Source organism: Porites lutea, chromosome 10 (genome assembly GCF_958299795.1).
Source record: "Porites lutea chromosome 10, jaPorLute2.1, whole genome shotgun sequence".
NCBI classification, from domain to species: Eukaryota; Metazoa; Cnidaria; class Anthozoa; order Scleractinia; family Poritidae; genus Porites; species Porites lutea.
The window spans coordinates 1460936-1477292 of record NC_133210.1 but is presented as its reverse complement, the minus strand read 5'-3'; the positions used below and the strand labels follow the sequence as shown (position 1 = coordinate 1477292).

Genomic DNA, 16357 nt, shown 5'->3' with positions numbered 1-16357 from the left:
AGAGAGATCCTCTAGGGGAAAGAAAGACAGCATCAGGCCAGTTTCTCGAAAGTGCTGACAACTTTACAGGCCTGAAGGCAAATTTTAAAATCAAATCCTGTTGAATAGTATCACGGATTTTAGCTCACAGACCAGTCAAATTTGTTTTGTTAACTGATAGTTTCATTGTGTCATTTTCAAAACCATTAAAACTTTGATCTTGAATGTAAACACGGCAAACATAACACAACTTTCCGGACCTGAAAAGTTAGCAGCGATTTTGATTGACAGGCTCCTGACCCTGGAATGTGCCTGTCTATGACCTAGATGAAGAAAGGGGTTAGTTTCTAAAGAAACTGTAGTGCTGCATCAGTGGGGGAGTAACAAAAAATTGGGTCTTAGTTGATTTAGTCAAAAACATTGAAAAGCTGATGATTTTTTTCAATCTTTCTACCATGGTAAATTGACTAAACCGATTCAGTAGATAAACCAAATTTTTGTGCTGTGTATGACCTTGTCTGGTCACACAGACATATCACCCAATCATCTGTATAGTAGCCTGCATTGCAGATGTAATTTAACCTCAGTGACATCTGCTAAGCAGTGTTGAAATCCTTGTTCTGACCCCCCAAAAGGACTCAATGAATTAACGGAAGCGCGTTTCGCATTTCCTTTCATCCTCATTGGCAAATCAGTTATGGCTTTTTCAACTGGCCAATCATGGCCAAGGATTTCAGTGCTGTTTCACAGACAGACTTCACCAGATTTAAGTTTCGTCTGTGGCACAGGCAACCAGTACATGCAGAATAATATTATTTACAAACATATCAGACAAATTATTCAATATGAAATATTGTTTATTTTCTCAACATTATTCACATATCACTGAGGAGCTTCCTGTCCCTCGCTGCCCTTTGTTGCACGGGTGTAAATTAACTGGGAGTGGTGTCTGGAAACTTCTCTGATGAGTCCCTTGGAGAGTAGTTCCTCTAGTCCACGACGGGCCAGGGAGCCTCGGATCTTTAGCCTTTCAGAGACTACAGAAGGAGTGATAAGTCGATAGCTGGGAACCTCCTTGTACAGCTTGTCATAGGTGGCTTTATCAAAGAGAACCAAGTTGTTAAGCTTGTCCCTGACTTTTCCCTTGGACCACTTCTGTTGAGTTGAAGAAAATAAAGAAACGACAACTCAGTTGTACAAGAGGCTTAAACAACCTTGGGATTAATTTTTATCGAAAATTTGACCCTCTTTACAAGAAAATTAGATTACATAAGAGTTAATTATTCTGGGAAAATAATAATTCACAAAAGCTTGTTTTAAAGCCCCAACAGACCAATGAATAAAAGTCACACTAAAAAAGGCCAAGATAGAGCGGTTTTCATTTGAGTGTCGAAAAGTAATTGGTTTTGCACTTTCTACACGATGCAATTGGCTTAAAAGATTCGCGCCACCTTTTCATCCAATCAGAAGTAAAACCAAAGCCAATTGTGGCGCGCTCGCATGCATTTTCCCGCGCTTTGCGTCAGCCATATGTAATTACTTCGAGTTTTGATTGGTTCAATGTATTGTCTGTGTCCTATGTGATTGGCCAGAGTAATTACTTTGGTTTTGGTTTTACGACACTCAAACGAAAACCACTCTATAATAAATGGCAATCTTTAAAACTTGACAACAAGGCTGTGCTTCAAAAAAAAAATTGACTGAGCACAAGGCTTTGAACCTACCTGTTTCACATTTCATTTCGCAAGTATTTAATTTTTGCGATTTTTAGGGATTTATATGGATTTTTAGATTTTGAGTATTTAATTTTGCAATTTTCCCAAATCACAAAACTCGCTAAATTTAGTACTCGCAAAATTAAGTGAGAATAAGGTATAATATCCAAGATACTTGAGATATGTTTTAAGAAAAACAATCATAATAAAATAAAATAAAATAAGGTTTCCAGGTTGCAAATGAAAAAAGTGTATTACTGGGACCACAAGGTAGTGCTGTAGGACAACACTGAATTAAGATGGAAATTACAGCGCAAAGGAACAAACTTGACCTTCTTCTTAGCCTTTCCGCCGGAGCTGGATGGCTTGTCCTTTGGTTTTGATGACTGCTTTGTATCCTTCTTGGGCGGCTGTTGTAAGAGAAAAAATATTGTTAATCAAATTCTAGTGCCCACAAAGGAACTCATTAAACTGTTCCATGATGATGTCTGTTGACCACTACTACTACTACTACTACTACTACCACTACAGGAAATTATTACCTTGCCTTTGTTTTAATCCAATACAGTCAACTCCATTTAAAGCGAACACTGTTGGGACCTAGAGTTAGTGTCTGTCTTAGCGAGAGTGCTTAATAACAGGAGATTGTTTATTTGCGTTAACCATTGGAAATTTATTTTTGTCTGAGATTTAGCTGCTGTCCACATTATCGGGGTGTTTGTTATAGTGGGGTGTGCGCGAGGCAAGAGTTGATTGTAAGGAAAAAAAAATTATTATTGATGCCAATAAATAGACCCAGTTTTATTTGCTAAGAGTTAAGCATGAACATTATCCTTGATTTTGGCCAATCCCACCGCATACTGCCGCTTAAGAGTACCCGAACTGAGCAATGCAAAGTTCTAGATCAATATCAGCATCATCTTAAGTTTATTGCCTCAGGATAAATACTTGGTAGGATTTCCGAACGGCCACACAATTTGTTATCATACTATTTTATATAAATGGTTAATATGGTAGAATCCAATAACTCAAACCTTTGCTAACTCAAACCTTGCACTAACTCGAACCAAAATCTATTTCCCCTGGATTTCCTTCATACATTTACTATAATTTTACTCTTGTTAACTCGAATACTCCATAACTCAAACCTCCTGCTAACTCAAAGTAATTTTTGTTTCCCTTCAGATCATATCTATACCAATTTACCCTCTAACCATGCTAAAAGCACCTGACAAGTCCAAATAAAGTGTACTGTACTCCGAAACATTAAAATCATTTTAGACACCATGTAGCCTTTAACTAGTGTCCAGCACAGTGTATTTACTGAACTTGAAGTGTGAATGTTACTTGCATTCATTCCCCACACCTATTTCCCTATTTCTGCTTATTTGCTTTGAACTTCCAATAACTCGAACTTCCAATAACTCAAACTTTTCTTCAATTACCTCGACGGTTCGAGTTATCGGCAAATGACTGCTCTAGTAATAACCAAAGGCTACTCCCATGGAGTGAAGTGCCGAGTTTCAGAATTCTGATTGAAGGTCAAAATGCTCTCACTCCAATGCCAGTGCTTTCTGCAAGTTTTACATGACAGAAGGCCAAAACACGCATGATTAGAATAAAAATGATAGAAGGTAGTAATGCATGTGATCAGATTGCATTCCATGCATTGCGTTCATTCTTAGTAGAAGTTGAAACAAATACTGGCTACATACATATCAAGCATGTGTAATAGCAACCTGCAGGGCCGAGTTGCTCGAAAGATGGATAGCGCTATCCACTGGATAAATCACTATCCACTGGATAAATCACTATCCACTGGGTAGCGCAATTGATTTCCCTAATACTTATCTGCTGGATAATGATTTACCCGGTGGATAGTGCTATCCCATGTTTGAACAACCGGGCCCTGGAGATTAGGATTGCAGGCTCCTCTGTCCCCCGCAATGAATGGAGTGAATACATAAATGCATAATAAATGTATTGGGTAGTACCACATTTATACCAAATCCTCACTTACGCATCACTGTCGCACAACATGTGTTTTAAGTCATAATTATTATTTTATTAAGAAAATGATAACAGTCAGAGCAAGAAACTTCAAATAACCAAAATGGCAATCATTCAATTGAAAGCTTTGAAAGTGAGCATAATTTCCACAGAACCAACTTGGGGATTTCCTTCCTTGGAGTATGGATAATTCTGTGGTCTGTGATTGAATATTTATAGAGTAAATCTCTTAGAATTGAGCCCATAAGATATCAGATGATCAGAAGACTACATATTAACGTCTACAGATGATGCCTGTATTAAGCGCTGGTGGTTACGATAAAGTGGAATTACGTCTCCTTGAGTTTCTTAAACTGAACCTGAAGGCTTTGATGAGTAGAGTTCAAGTAACAAATATATTTGATGAGAAAATAACTTGAACCAAAACAGTCAAGTTTAATACCTCAAAGCTAAACTTCTCGTTCTAATTTCTCGTAAAACTAGAGTATTTGCTTTGAAATACGTTTCTGAACGGTGTAGTTGGTTTAGGAATCCTTTGGTAATAAATGACCATCAATTTACTGTCATTTATTGCCCCCAAAAACTGTAAAAAGAAACGTACATTGAAGACACACTCCAACTTACCATGATCTCGAATCACGACAAGATGGAAGAGAAAGAAACACATGTGAGACCGGAATTTCAAGAGGGGGGTCCGTGCATTGCTGTGCACGCCAATTCGTTTAACCCCATGCAGTAACTGCTGACAACACAAATTGTGGATTCTAGCATGGCGGACGGAACTTGTTTCAACCGGGCAAAAAGTTATTGATATTTTTAGTTTTTTCTTGACGGGAAAATGTCCAAGAAAAAGGTAAGCGTTAAGGCCTTGAAGCTTTGATAAATAACTGTAGTGTTCATTTAGGTGGTTTTTTAACGTTGTAGCATGAAGCGCCGGCATGAAGTCTTCGACACGTTGAATCGAATGAATCCTGTTCAGCGCTGAACCTGTGCATGTGTTAAACTGAATGAGCGGTTTCATCTATTTCATTGTCATCCAAAAGTTTAATATCGTTTTATGTTTTGAAACACAAAACAAAAACGTCTTTTAATAAAACATGTATTTTGGTTGATCGATTAATAAACTTTTAAAATCTCCCTCGCCAAGAAATTGAAACATTTAAGCTTAATTTTTTTTAGAATTTCACTTTACGCTTATAACGGGTAAGGCTTATACTCAAGCTGTAGAATCTAGTTGCTTTTTTATTTATATTTGCTACGTTGCACCGTTACCATCCAAAACAAAGTCTTTAACTTTAAAAAGAAATGCTGTCAAGATTTTTTCCCCTGGTCTGTCTTTGACTAAAACATTTTGGCCTAACTGATGGCGAAAAATGGAATTTCAATATTTCTTCCTGGTGCTAAAAAATAATAGCATCTCAACTTTGCGCTTATACAACTATCAAAGCTTCCTATCTGTTATTGCTTTCTTAGAAAACATGAAAAGTTGTTGTAACAAATTAAAGCATAGGAAATCAATCACTAAGAACATAAACAACTTCTTAATGTTACTCGGTAATACAATGCACTTGATAATTGGCACCTCATTGGTCAAAATAGTCAATTATCAATACTGTCAAGGTTTGGGCTGGGAATATCAATTTATTATTTACTAGAGATAAAAATAATAATGTGTGTAAACATGGCATAATTGAAATTTTTTATCTAAATTGGTAGAACTTTATAATCTAAAAACAAACTACTGGTAAGTAATTTTATGAAAAACATCTAAGACAATCAGCAGCAATAATCACCTAAACCTGTTATTTGATTCTGTTAATTAAAAATTGATTTTATTGATCAAAATTATCAACTTGTGGCATAGTTGAGAAAAGTAATAGGCTTAGGTAAGTAAATAATGTATGATCTAAACTGAAAGTTGATTTACTTTGTAGAAGGACAAAGATAATGAAGGTGTTGTTGCTCTGGACTTGCGTGTTAAGACGACAAAAAATCCTGTGACAAATGTTCTTGAAGAAATTCCAGAGCTGGTTAGTATTATTATTAATGTTATTAAGGCAGGTTTATTAGGTTGTGTAAAGTACTCATTACTGTTTAGCCCAAAAATCTTTGCAACACTTAAATGGTCCTTCTTCAATCGGGGGGTGCTGTTCAGAGAAATATAAACTTGCCATTATTTTTCTTTAAAGAGCTTTATCTTGGTCATCACTTCTGCACAGTCTTGAATGCTCATTACATAATATTTATTATACTGGCTGCCTGTAACTATGCACTTATATCATCTGCTATTTCTATCTTACCAGATGAAACTGTTACCATTTTAGTCATAAATTCAAGCATTACTGATTGATTCATTCTCTTTTTTCCTTTTAAATGTTTAGGATCTTGTGTGGGCTGAGGATGTACAATTTGTACCCTACACCCCTCCCCCAGTGTCTGAGTCTGTCCTGGATCATGGTACCGTTGAAGAGTGGCGTGAAAGGATTGCACTTATTGATGACGACTTGAAATGGCTGTTGAGCCTTCCACATTCCAGATTCTGGTGCCAGGTAAAATATTTAGCAGTTATTGAATCAGGCTGAGTAGGACGTGAAGAATTATGCAGATCAAGGAGGATGTTCGGCCAAGGTGGATAACATTCTCTGAGGTCTGCAGAATTCTTCACATCATACAAAAGCTGATTTCAATAATTGTCTTATTATTACACATGTAATTTAAAAGGTTTCTAAGTTCTTAACAAGCTTACCTAAGTTCTCGTAGACTTTCTTAAAACTTTGTCCTATTTCTCTGCTTGGTTTCAGGATAAAAACAGATGTTTTTCCATGCAGATAATCCTCAAAAAGTAGATAACATCCTTTGAGCGATCGTCTGTGTTTTGCGTATTCTTGCATTTCTTCCATTCAGTTAGTTAGAACCTCAGCTATTTCATCTATTTTACCATCTAATACCCGATCTAAATCTTGGTATTGAGGGAGAGCAAATAACCAGATAAAAGCCTCTCAGAGAAAGGGAAAGACTAGCAACTTACAAGCATAACCCACAAGCATAACCCACATGTGGTGTTGTCCCCCGGATTCAAATAAACTCATGCCACACAATTCCACCCATGCTGCTTGATAAGATAACGTGATAAGCATTGTAAGCTCATTACATGGCAATCACAAAAGTCAGCTTCTTTTAGGTCTTTACTTTTGTCAGAAATAATAATATTGACCCTAGAAGTTGTAACCTAGTAGGGATTTGAAGATTTCTTTTTAGTGTAGAGTTTATTATAATGATCTTATTTGCTTTTATTATTTTAAAGTATAAAAATTGGAGGCTTGGCTTTTAGGCCAGGCTAAATCTTTATTGCATTTTTATCCTCCTCCTCTATATTATTTTGTTTTTGCCAATTTTTTATTATGTGAAGTGTATAGGAAACCTGCATGATATATTGCACATTTCTACATTGTCTTGAAGGTAATATTTGATGAAACATTGCAGCAGTTTCTGGATTCTTATCTACAATTTGCACCAAGGTACTGAAAAGACTTTTTTCACTTAACAGTTTTTGTTGTAGTTGTGGTATGGAAACTTTATGTATTTGTTATTTGGTGATCCAAACATTGTTTTATCAACTAGAAAGTTTGAAATTAGGTCTTGTGTACTTGTCTAAAGTTTGCAAAACCAATCCATTATTGTTTTATGTGCATGGGTTTCATATCAAACAGTTTGCTTTATAAGTTCAAGTTCTTCTCCTCGTTAGGAACTTTGATGCATCAGTTCTTTCACCAGAATTAGCTTCTCTTCATGAGAATGTACACAAAAGAGTTTTCATGACATATGTTAGGATGTCAACACATAAAGAGTCCAAGGTAAGGATATTTTTATCATAATCCCCTCATAATAAAAAAGTTCTGGCAGGAGACTTAGCCCTTGAATCAAAAGACAATAATTTCTTCTTCCCTGTTTGTTTACATACAACATACAACCCAAAGTGCCAGTTATTTACACGGAGTTTAGTCCATGTTTAACAAAACCACATTCTAAGCTATTTTTTTCTTTGACCAATGCTTTTATCTAAGAACCATTTTTTGTGAACATTTTAATAAGGCATATAGCGTAGACTGGAAAACCGCAGCCTAAGTTTGACTTTGTTTAAATAACCTACCCAAAGTGTTGTAACAGTACTGCATACCTCCTTGTGATACTGCACGAGTTGTATTAATTTTGACTTTTTAATTTGTTGGGGATATAGTAGTTTGAATTTGAATACTCTACCCGACTTTTCTCCTGCAATTCAACATGGTTAAGGAATGATGGTAGTAATGTTTCAAATCAATGTCAATTTCCCATGGTCTGTACTCTTATTGTCATTGAGCATAGACTGAAGTGACATCTAGATGTTCGAAACTAAAGCGGTTTCACTGCAAAGTTTTGAACATTCTAACATCATGTCTATGGTGGAGTACAGACCATGGAAAATTAACAACAACAACAACAACAACAACAGTTTATCTCTACTACTGTAGACAACTAAAAGAATTTACAAGAATATAATATTTATAAATAAACAAATAGACTGTACATACAGTAGTGGGACACATGAAATAACTAAAAAACTAAACTAGTTGGGTGACCGTTTTTTTACAATAACTTCTTGACAGTTTTTGACATCCATTTTCAACACCATCATGTCAGTTCTATGGTCTGAATAGTGGTGTAACAATTAATCGAATTCTCGATTAATCACGATAAAAAATTATGGCCGTTCGGTTCGATTCACGATCCTTTGGTTCCATGTTTCGATTTTGGTTTGATTTTTGCACGCCTTTTCCACGGTGCCCTCAACAAGTTATTATAATTATTGTAAAATCAGAATCTGGAACTCTTTAAAATGTGCGTTTTTGATTGACCAGCAGTTCGTGTGCCATTTTGTGTTGCCTGGTAAAAATGCTGTCTTTCAACCACCCCTTGAGAATTTCCAAACAAGGCAAACCATGTGTGACACACTCTTTGTCAGGTTCTCAAACATGGCAATAAATGAACAAGCAACTGTCGATCCTCCTGTCCCTGTTTCTATTCTCAAATTGAGAGTTTAGGGTTGCATGTTGTTTACATTACTTGTTGTGTTATAAGAATTAAGAAACATTTACATAATCAAATCAAAATAATTAAAATTGAAAGGCAATAATCGAAATCGAATTGAATCGCAAGGAATATGAATCGTTACACCCCTAGGTCTGAACTCCTATCGACCATACCTCTCAACCAATCCACACAAGAAATCACTCAGTTATTGTAAAATGTCTCTTACACCTCATTTACCTTGCAGGAGGACTTCATTACAGCAAACACATTTGGTGACATTCTTTATGAGAACTTTCTTTTTGATATTCCAAAGATAATGGATATATGTACCCTTTATGGGGGTGAGAATAGTGCGAACACACCACTTTTACGGAAAATGCTGGACAATATCTTCTCCAAACAACCAAAGTAAGAAGCCTTTCCTCAATGAAGAAGTTCATTAGAAAGACTTTATGAATTTGATGTTTGTTTCTTCACTGATACATTATGTATGTCGCTAGAGATTGTCTTGTTTAGTTTTACCAACTTTCAACCACCTTGATCAGTGGCAGATCCATGGGAGGGTTCCAGGGGACCTGCCCCCCCCCCCACCCCCTTATTTTTAGACCAAACTGAGGCCCAAAGGGTTGAAAACATTTTTTCTGAGATCCCCCCCCCCTCCCGTTTTTTTTCTCAGGGTCTGGATGACCAGGCTTCCCGTTATCTGAAGGTCTGGATGCCACCACTGTTGATCTCTACCTTGGATGCTGTTGGGCATCTACCCCTACTCTCATAAGGGTTGCATGTCATTAACAGCAGATTGTAGAAAGGTATGATCAAGTTTTCTCGGCCCCTGGTCTCTGCTGTTAATACAGTGATGGCACAGTCGTAATACATGATTGGATTTAACTCCTTAAAACCGATCCCACTGGCAATCAGTGATCATACTGACTAACAGTCGGCAAAACTGTAATAATGATAAGAAAACAAACATGATTACTTTATTTAATGTTGATTGTAAAGGCTTTTGTGTCATCTTTTATTTCAATGCGATATGAGGGACCTGAGTAAAGCTATGTTAAATCGTGGTATTTGGGAGGAGTTCTCCATGAATATCCCGTCCACTCCAGTGGTCAAAGGATGATGAGGATGATGATTTCAATTAGCCATCCCAAAATGAGCTGTTAAAAATCCCATACCAATCTGGCACAAACATAATATCATGCTTGAGAGATGAAAAAATATTGTTCTTTTTATTACGACTTACGCGTAATTCCTTGATAATTTGAGTTATGCTTAAACAAGTGAACGGAAGAAAATGTGCGTACAAATGAGGACAATTTTTGTATTAGGATTACATACTCTCATTCAACATTTTACATTTTTACTTTTCTTTTGCTAGGTATCACAGTGACCTTGATGCAACAATCCCAACAATTTATGAAACATTAGATGATATATTGTCGAAGTGTGGAATTAAATACAAACTGGATGCAGAAACTGACCAGCCTCAGAAACTTAGTGATGTGAGGAATGGACCAAATGCATCATTGTCCGTTCGACAACTAGAGGATATTGTGCTTTATTTAAATGATACAACAGAAACACTGATGGCCTTCCTGAGTACATATCCCGTGGTCTGTGACTCATTTGTCAGGCATGAATTTGTTCAAAGAGTGGCTGGCTTCTATGAATTGCTTGTTCCACATTTTAGAAATTCTTTAATTGACATTAAATCAGAGAATTTAAAGGAAAAGTGGAAGCATGTTAAGTTGGCTCTCATTAAGGTTTGCCATGTAATTCTTCACACTTGCTGCATCGAACCACTGGAAAGAGGGTATGTCCACCAGAACATTTTAAATATAAATGGCTTGTTTGATGGTTTGCTGATAATGATCAAATTTTGACCGTAAAATCTGCAAGACATCTTAACCGAGTCCTGTTAGCCTCATAATGAGTGGAGTATAACGGCATTTTTCCCTCTTTTCAATCACTGCAATTTTAGCCTTTGTGTACATGTAATCTACCCTCCCCAACCCCCCCTCCCTCACGTAGAAAACGGAAGGGAGGGGATCCTTCTACACGTAGGGTACTGTAATTTGCACTTTTATTAAGCGACTGACTCTTATTAGGTCTAGTAGCCGCAGCCATGCAACCTTTAGCAGTTAATTGAACAGTGGATTACTGCACTGTACCTTGTGGGGTACCCATGATCTTGAGATTTTAGTTTTTGTTTTGTCTAGAACCAAGCTCATGTGGGTAACTAACTGGCTGTATTCTGAGACAAAGAAAATTCAGTTTCAAATGGAAAGAGTTGAGCCATGTTATTATAGACGTCTCTTATCTATTCTAGCTCAAAATACTGACGACAACGTTTTACTTTTTTCATGAACAAAACGGCAGCAGCGAAGACCAAGTTCAAAGTTGTGTAGAGAATTTTTTGCAAGTTCTTACATCAATTCTTTCTGAGAAAAGGTAAATAATGATAAGTGGGGGTGTTGTATTTCCTGTCTTTGGTTAATATTGTAGGTGGGAGACTTAGGGAGAGCTACTATGGCTGTTATTTTACGCTTATTTTTGTCGCGTTTGTGGGACTACGAAAAACATCTAGTGGATCCAGGATATCCCTTTAAAGATACGTACGACCATGTAGCAAGTTCAATATTTATTGGAATTTTAAAAAAATATTGCGTTATGCCAATCATCGAGATTGATAATTAGTTTCTTTGCCATCAAAAGCCTGAAAAGGGCAAAACTGTACGGCATTAGATATCCTAAAAGATGTCAACAGTTATGGGGCTTTCAACATCTCTGGATTTCCAGAAAGAAAGGAGAACTAATCTAGCGGAAACTTGCAGTGTTTTCATATATGTCAATAGATTTAATTGATTAGTCATTTTGTGTCTCTGCCTTTTGTTCAGATTTCTAAGCAGTTATGACTCCAGATTTGGTATTAAAGAAGATTTAAACAGGATTCAGCGGTGTTCAGTGAGCACGGACGAGACTAGAGTGGAATATATAATGGCTGCTGTTGAAAGTGCGAGAAGAGCATTTCCAAACCATGTAAAAAGAAAAGAAAATTCCACAAAACCTCACTCATCAACTGCGGCCTTTGGTACTGAAAACAACGTTGTTGCTGTTAATGGCCAGTTTGAGAGCTGGATAGAAGAAGATGTAAGAGAAGTTAAAGAAGTCATGGATGAAAGAGTGAGTGATAAAACAAGGATGTCCGTTTTGGGCGAAATCAGACTGAAATTGATACCTCAGGGGCACCCAACGACAATTTTCGGAAAAGATCTGTTGGGAAGACGATTTGAGATCTAGAATTTTTGGAACATTTGTTGTAAAATTTCTTGTTTTCCTGCCTCTCCTAGGATTTGCGAACATCTAAAAAATGGTATAATTGCCCATTTTTAACGGATTTTTACCCTAAAAAGGTCACCTAAAATTTTCGGGAGCCTTTTTTCTGGCTGAAATTTTCGAAAAGGTAAGTTTTGATCCCTATAATTTTCGGATCACTAGACTTTCAGCTAGTAAATCCGAACAGATGAAAAATTTTTAGGGAATAAAAATATGCCTATATCTACCGTTTAAATACTAAAATGCGTTTAACAATGCTGTGTTTAAGTGGTTTTGAACTATATTCTCTTTGGGTGCCCCTGATACCTTCCTGACTAAGTTTGAATTCCCAATGTTATGTTTGGTAAAATTAATCACACCAGAAAATACTGTTTTTAAGTTCTGTACTGTTTTTTATTTGACATTAAAACAATGGGTCATTTCCCACTTGCTATTCGCCTCTTTTTTAAAAAGAGGGTAAGTACGAAGTCCAAGAGATAGAAATATGTGGTATTTTCGTTTTCCGTGTCATCCATCTGTCCACTGTACGTGAATACCCATCATAAGATCGTAGCCACAGTCACGGGTTTGACGTTAGTCTTAGTTTGTATTCACACAATTCTTGGCGAAAGACATAGAAAAACTATATTCTTAATTTACAGAGCGATGGAGCAGTTTCCAAGACTGTTAACGAGGCGGAGTTATTTTCTTTGGTGAGTCATGTACAGGATCTACTACCGGGGCTTGGTGACGGTTTCATCATTCTCTGTTTGGAGGAGCTTAACTACGAGGTAGAACAAGTTATCAACTTAATCCTCGAAGACAATTTGCCACCTTGCCTTCAAAACTTGGACCGAAACTTGTCAAAAGATGAGGCAATGAAAAATAAAAAGCAGCCGGTGAAGACTGTACTGGAGCAAAGGCATTCGGTCTATGACAAAGATGACTTTGATGTTTTTGCGGGGAATAAGTTGAATCTTTCGAAGATCCATAAGGGCAAACGTCGTGATGTAGGTAGCATTAAGAAGCTGTTATCTGACAAGAGTGATATAACAGAATCCGTTAAGGAGAGATACGCAGCTTATGATGTGTTTAATCGACATGTTTGGACTGCGAGCTTGTACGATGATGAGTATGATGACACCTATGACTCACAAAATGTAGGAGCACAAGATGCTGATTCAGCAGATGAGCTCACAATACGAAGGTAGGTAGTTAAGCCACAGGTATCGCAAGTATTGATGTTACTTGAGGTTGGATTGCCTGTGGTTATGGACGTTCTCGTTTTGCTGGTGTTTGATTCTCGACCCCAGAGCTCACGCTTTTGACTCCGCCGTCCGTAATCATGCGCCGCCTGGTTGGCTCGGTTGGGAGAGCGCCGCGCCTGGACCAACAACCAGGGTCTTTAAATAACTGAGAAGAAAGGGCTGCCTTTGTTATGACATCTGCAAACGGGTAGACTTTCTAGTCTTCTCGCTAAAGGACGAAAAACCCTAGGTCCCCTCTCACATCATTTTCACTTATCTGGTTTTGTGGGACGTAAAAGAACCCACACCACTTTTCGAAAAGAGTAGGGTCGTTGACCCCGGTAGTGTGGCCCATCTTTTCTGGGCTGGGTTGGTTATCTGTAAGGAGAGATCTTAATAATAGGGATAACATCATGATCCTTCTCCAGATGTCGTAAATGGCTACCTGTAAACATCAAGTTGCTGGTTATGTGCAATTAGTAGGCGGGGAATTGAATAGTTGTTTCCCAAATAAAATTAGCTGGGGGTCGTCCTCATAGTAGCCGGCCTTTACTGAAAATTTTTTTTTCATAAAACGTTTTAAAGCGACAGTATCACCAAGGATAACGCCCCTCGAAAATCGGGCGAAAGTTTTTCTATATTTACTTAAAATCCCCTGAGAGCTACGTCATACAGGATCATGAAAACTTCTAAAAAATATCTTTGTTTCGGAAAGATGGGAAAGTTTGACAGTGTTATTTGGGAACAATCGACCAAAAACCATTGATTGTGTTCAGCGGCTCATACAGTGGAAAGTGAAGTCAGTCGTCTTTCTGTTCAGTGTTGTTGAAAGGTCATTTTGTGCGCCAGCGAGTGAACCATTATAATTTTTGCTTAGTTAAGGCAAACAATTGGTAGAATTCTCGTGATACTATGCCTTTCATACGCATGCAATTGTTGCGTTGTGGCTGCTTCCGTTCTATTTTGGTTTTGGAGTCACAGAAAAACCCCGTTACTGTATGTAACAAAGTTTCAATAGTCTGCCGCCGGTTTTAATAGAGCGAAGGGAGAAATTTCTAGGACACGCCCTCTATAAAAACTAACTGGTGCCCGCCACGCAGGCTAAGTTTCACGGGACAAATTGGAAAATGCATGAGTTTGTTATTACGGGAATACGTACATCGTTAGCAGGGTCTTCTACCAGACGTTTTACCATCACTGGGATGACTGTAAACATCTCCACACCAGTGTCTTCGCTATGATTGTAAAAAGAGACCAAGATTCCGTAAGATCATAGTCCCTCAGTACATTTGAAACCAAGATGACCATCCGTAACGGTAAGCCATCGATCCCGACGACCTTAGGGGAAAATAATAGACTGTGAACAGATTATTCGAGTCGAGAAACATTGAGAGTGTTGTTCAAACATGTTTTTTATATATATATACCAGAGGTTGGGTTTCATCGTCAGTAATTACCTTTGTTAACCTTCACAGACCCTTTACTACTCCTCGTGTTTTGGGCGGCTCACCCGAACCCTCCGATGACGAGGAGGAGGAAGATGGAGAAAATGAAGATGACCCAACCCAGAAAGAAAGCATAGCGAAATCACAAGACAGCCAAATAGATAAATCCTTGGTAAACCGCAGGCAACGTGGTAGAGGACACGAAAGACAGGGTCCGAAAAAAGACGAAGCTAACAAAGAGGGGCAGAAAGGGGGGAACAGAGGGCGTGGCAGGGGTGTAAGCGCTTCAGAGTCGAAACAAAGAGCGCATAATGAAAGAAACAAAGGAACGAGAGCAAATCACAATCGAAAGGCAGGAGCAGCCGTTAAGAGAAACAAGGGCATGGGAATGCTGCCATCACGCTAACGTTTCCAGCTTTAGTTTCCTTTCATAGTTAAGTTTAAATCGGAAGTAGCACATGAACTCGACAGAGTGCTGTGATGCTGTAACACTTACATAAAGTCACTCGGCCGATATCTCCTAATAAAACATCAATTCGTTTTGGGAGATAATATTCACACTCAAATGCTTAGAAAAAGCGCAGCTCTTTTGGACAGACGAAGAGTTTATCCAAGGATAGTTCTTAGCCTACTTTTCTGTGATATAAGGTGGTTACTCAACCACAATGCAGGGTATCCCTTACTTCCAAAGTTAGTGGGAGACCTGTCTTTATTACTAAAGTGACTTACTAAAGTTAAAATTTAATATAATATTAAGCCCCAAACGTCACTCGTTTCACCACAGTTTGCTTTGGGGGAGGGGCAAAGTTGAGTTTTGGCAAATAACATACTTTAAAAGAGAGAACTACACTCAAGATTTAAAAATGGAGAAGAAATGGACAAGTTAATAGCGTAGATAGGAAATAAAAATGACCTGTAAGCCCAATTAATTTATTATTGGCAGTTGCACTGATTAAAGAGGAGATATAGTTCGAAATAAAACTAGTTACTTATGAAGTTTGACGACATGAAATTTCATCCTAGGTTGCAAAAACTAAGAAAGGGAGAGGAATTTTTGCTTTTGCAAAGTCCAAGAGGCATCCTACCCAGACTCGTACCCGGTCGCTATTTATGTGTTTTTGGGGGTGAGAGAAGATTGGGGGTTTGGTTAGCGACGCTATTTTTCCTTCGTCCCTTTCCATGAGACCCCGCGCGTGCCTTAATCTAACCCCCAATCTTCTCTCAACCCCAAAAACACATAAATAGCGACTGGGTAAGAGTCTCAATCCTACCCCTTTTTACCCCTAACATGCAGGCTAAAACAGTCTGTCCAGTGATCTACTGGATTATAGCCCGCGCCGCAGACGAAACTCAACTCTGGTGAAGTCCGTCTGCGCAACAACGCCGAAATCCTCGTTCTAGGCCCCGTCCTGTGTACCAGGATTTGAGTACACGCCATGATTGGCCTGTTAAAAATGCCATGGTCGATTCACCAATCAAGATGAAAGAAAATTCGAAACGCTCTTCCGGTAATTCGTTGAGTCCGTTGGGGCCCCAGAACAAGGATATCGGTACTGCTTTGCAGACTTTACTG

The 16357-nt window shown here is 38.0% G+C and overlaps 2 protein-coding genes across 2 annotated transcripts; one reads left to right on the top strand and one right to left on the bottom strand.

Moving 5' to 3' along the window:
- Positions 1-861: 861 nt before the first annotated feature.
- LOC140950842 (small ribosomal subunit protein eS25-like) lies at positions 862-3305 on the bottom strand. Its single transcript, XM_073400063.1, has 3 exons — positions 3252-3305; positions 2027-2104; positions 862-1134 (listed from the first exon to the last, which is right to left on the bottom strand). The coding sequence occupies exons 1-3, from the start codon at positions 3303-3305 to the stop codon at positions 862-864; spliced, it is 405 nt and encodes a 134-aa protein (XP_073256164.1).
- A 1237-nt stretch (positions 3306-4542) lies between these two features.
- On the top strand, positions 4543-16139 carry LOC140950841 (activating signal cointegrator 1 complex subunit 2-like). The gene is made up of 11 exons (XM_073400062.1): positions 4543-4557; positions 5639-5734; positions 6086-6253; positions 7164-7222; positions 7450-7558; positions 9019-9182; positions 10156-10590; positions 11160-11228; positions 11675-11960; positions 12755-13299; positions 14815-16139. The coding sequence occupies exons 1-11, from the start codon at positions 4543-4545 to the stop codon at positions 15188-15190; spliced, it is 2322 nt and encodes a 773-aa protein (XP_073256163.1). The 3' UTR covers positions 15191-16139.
- The last annotated feature ends 218 nt before the right edge of the window (positions 16140-16357 follow it).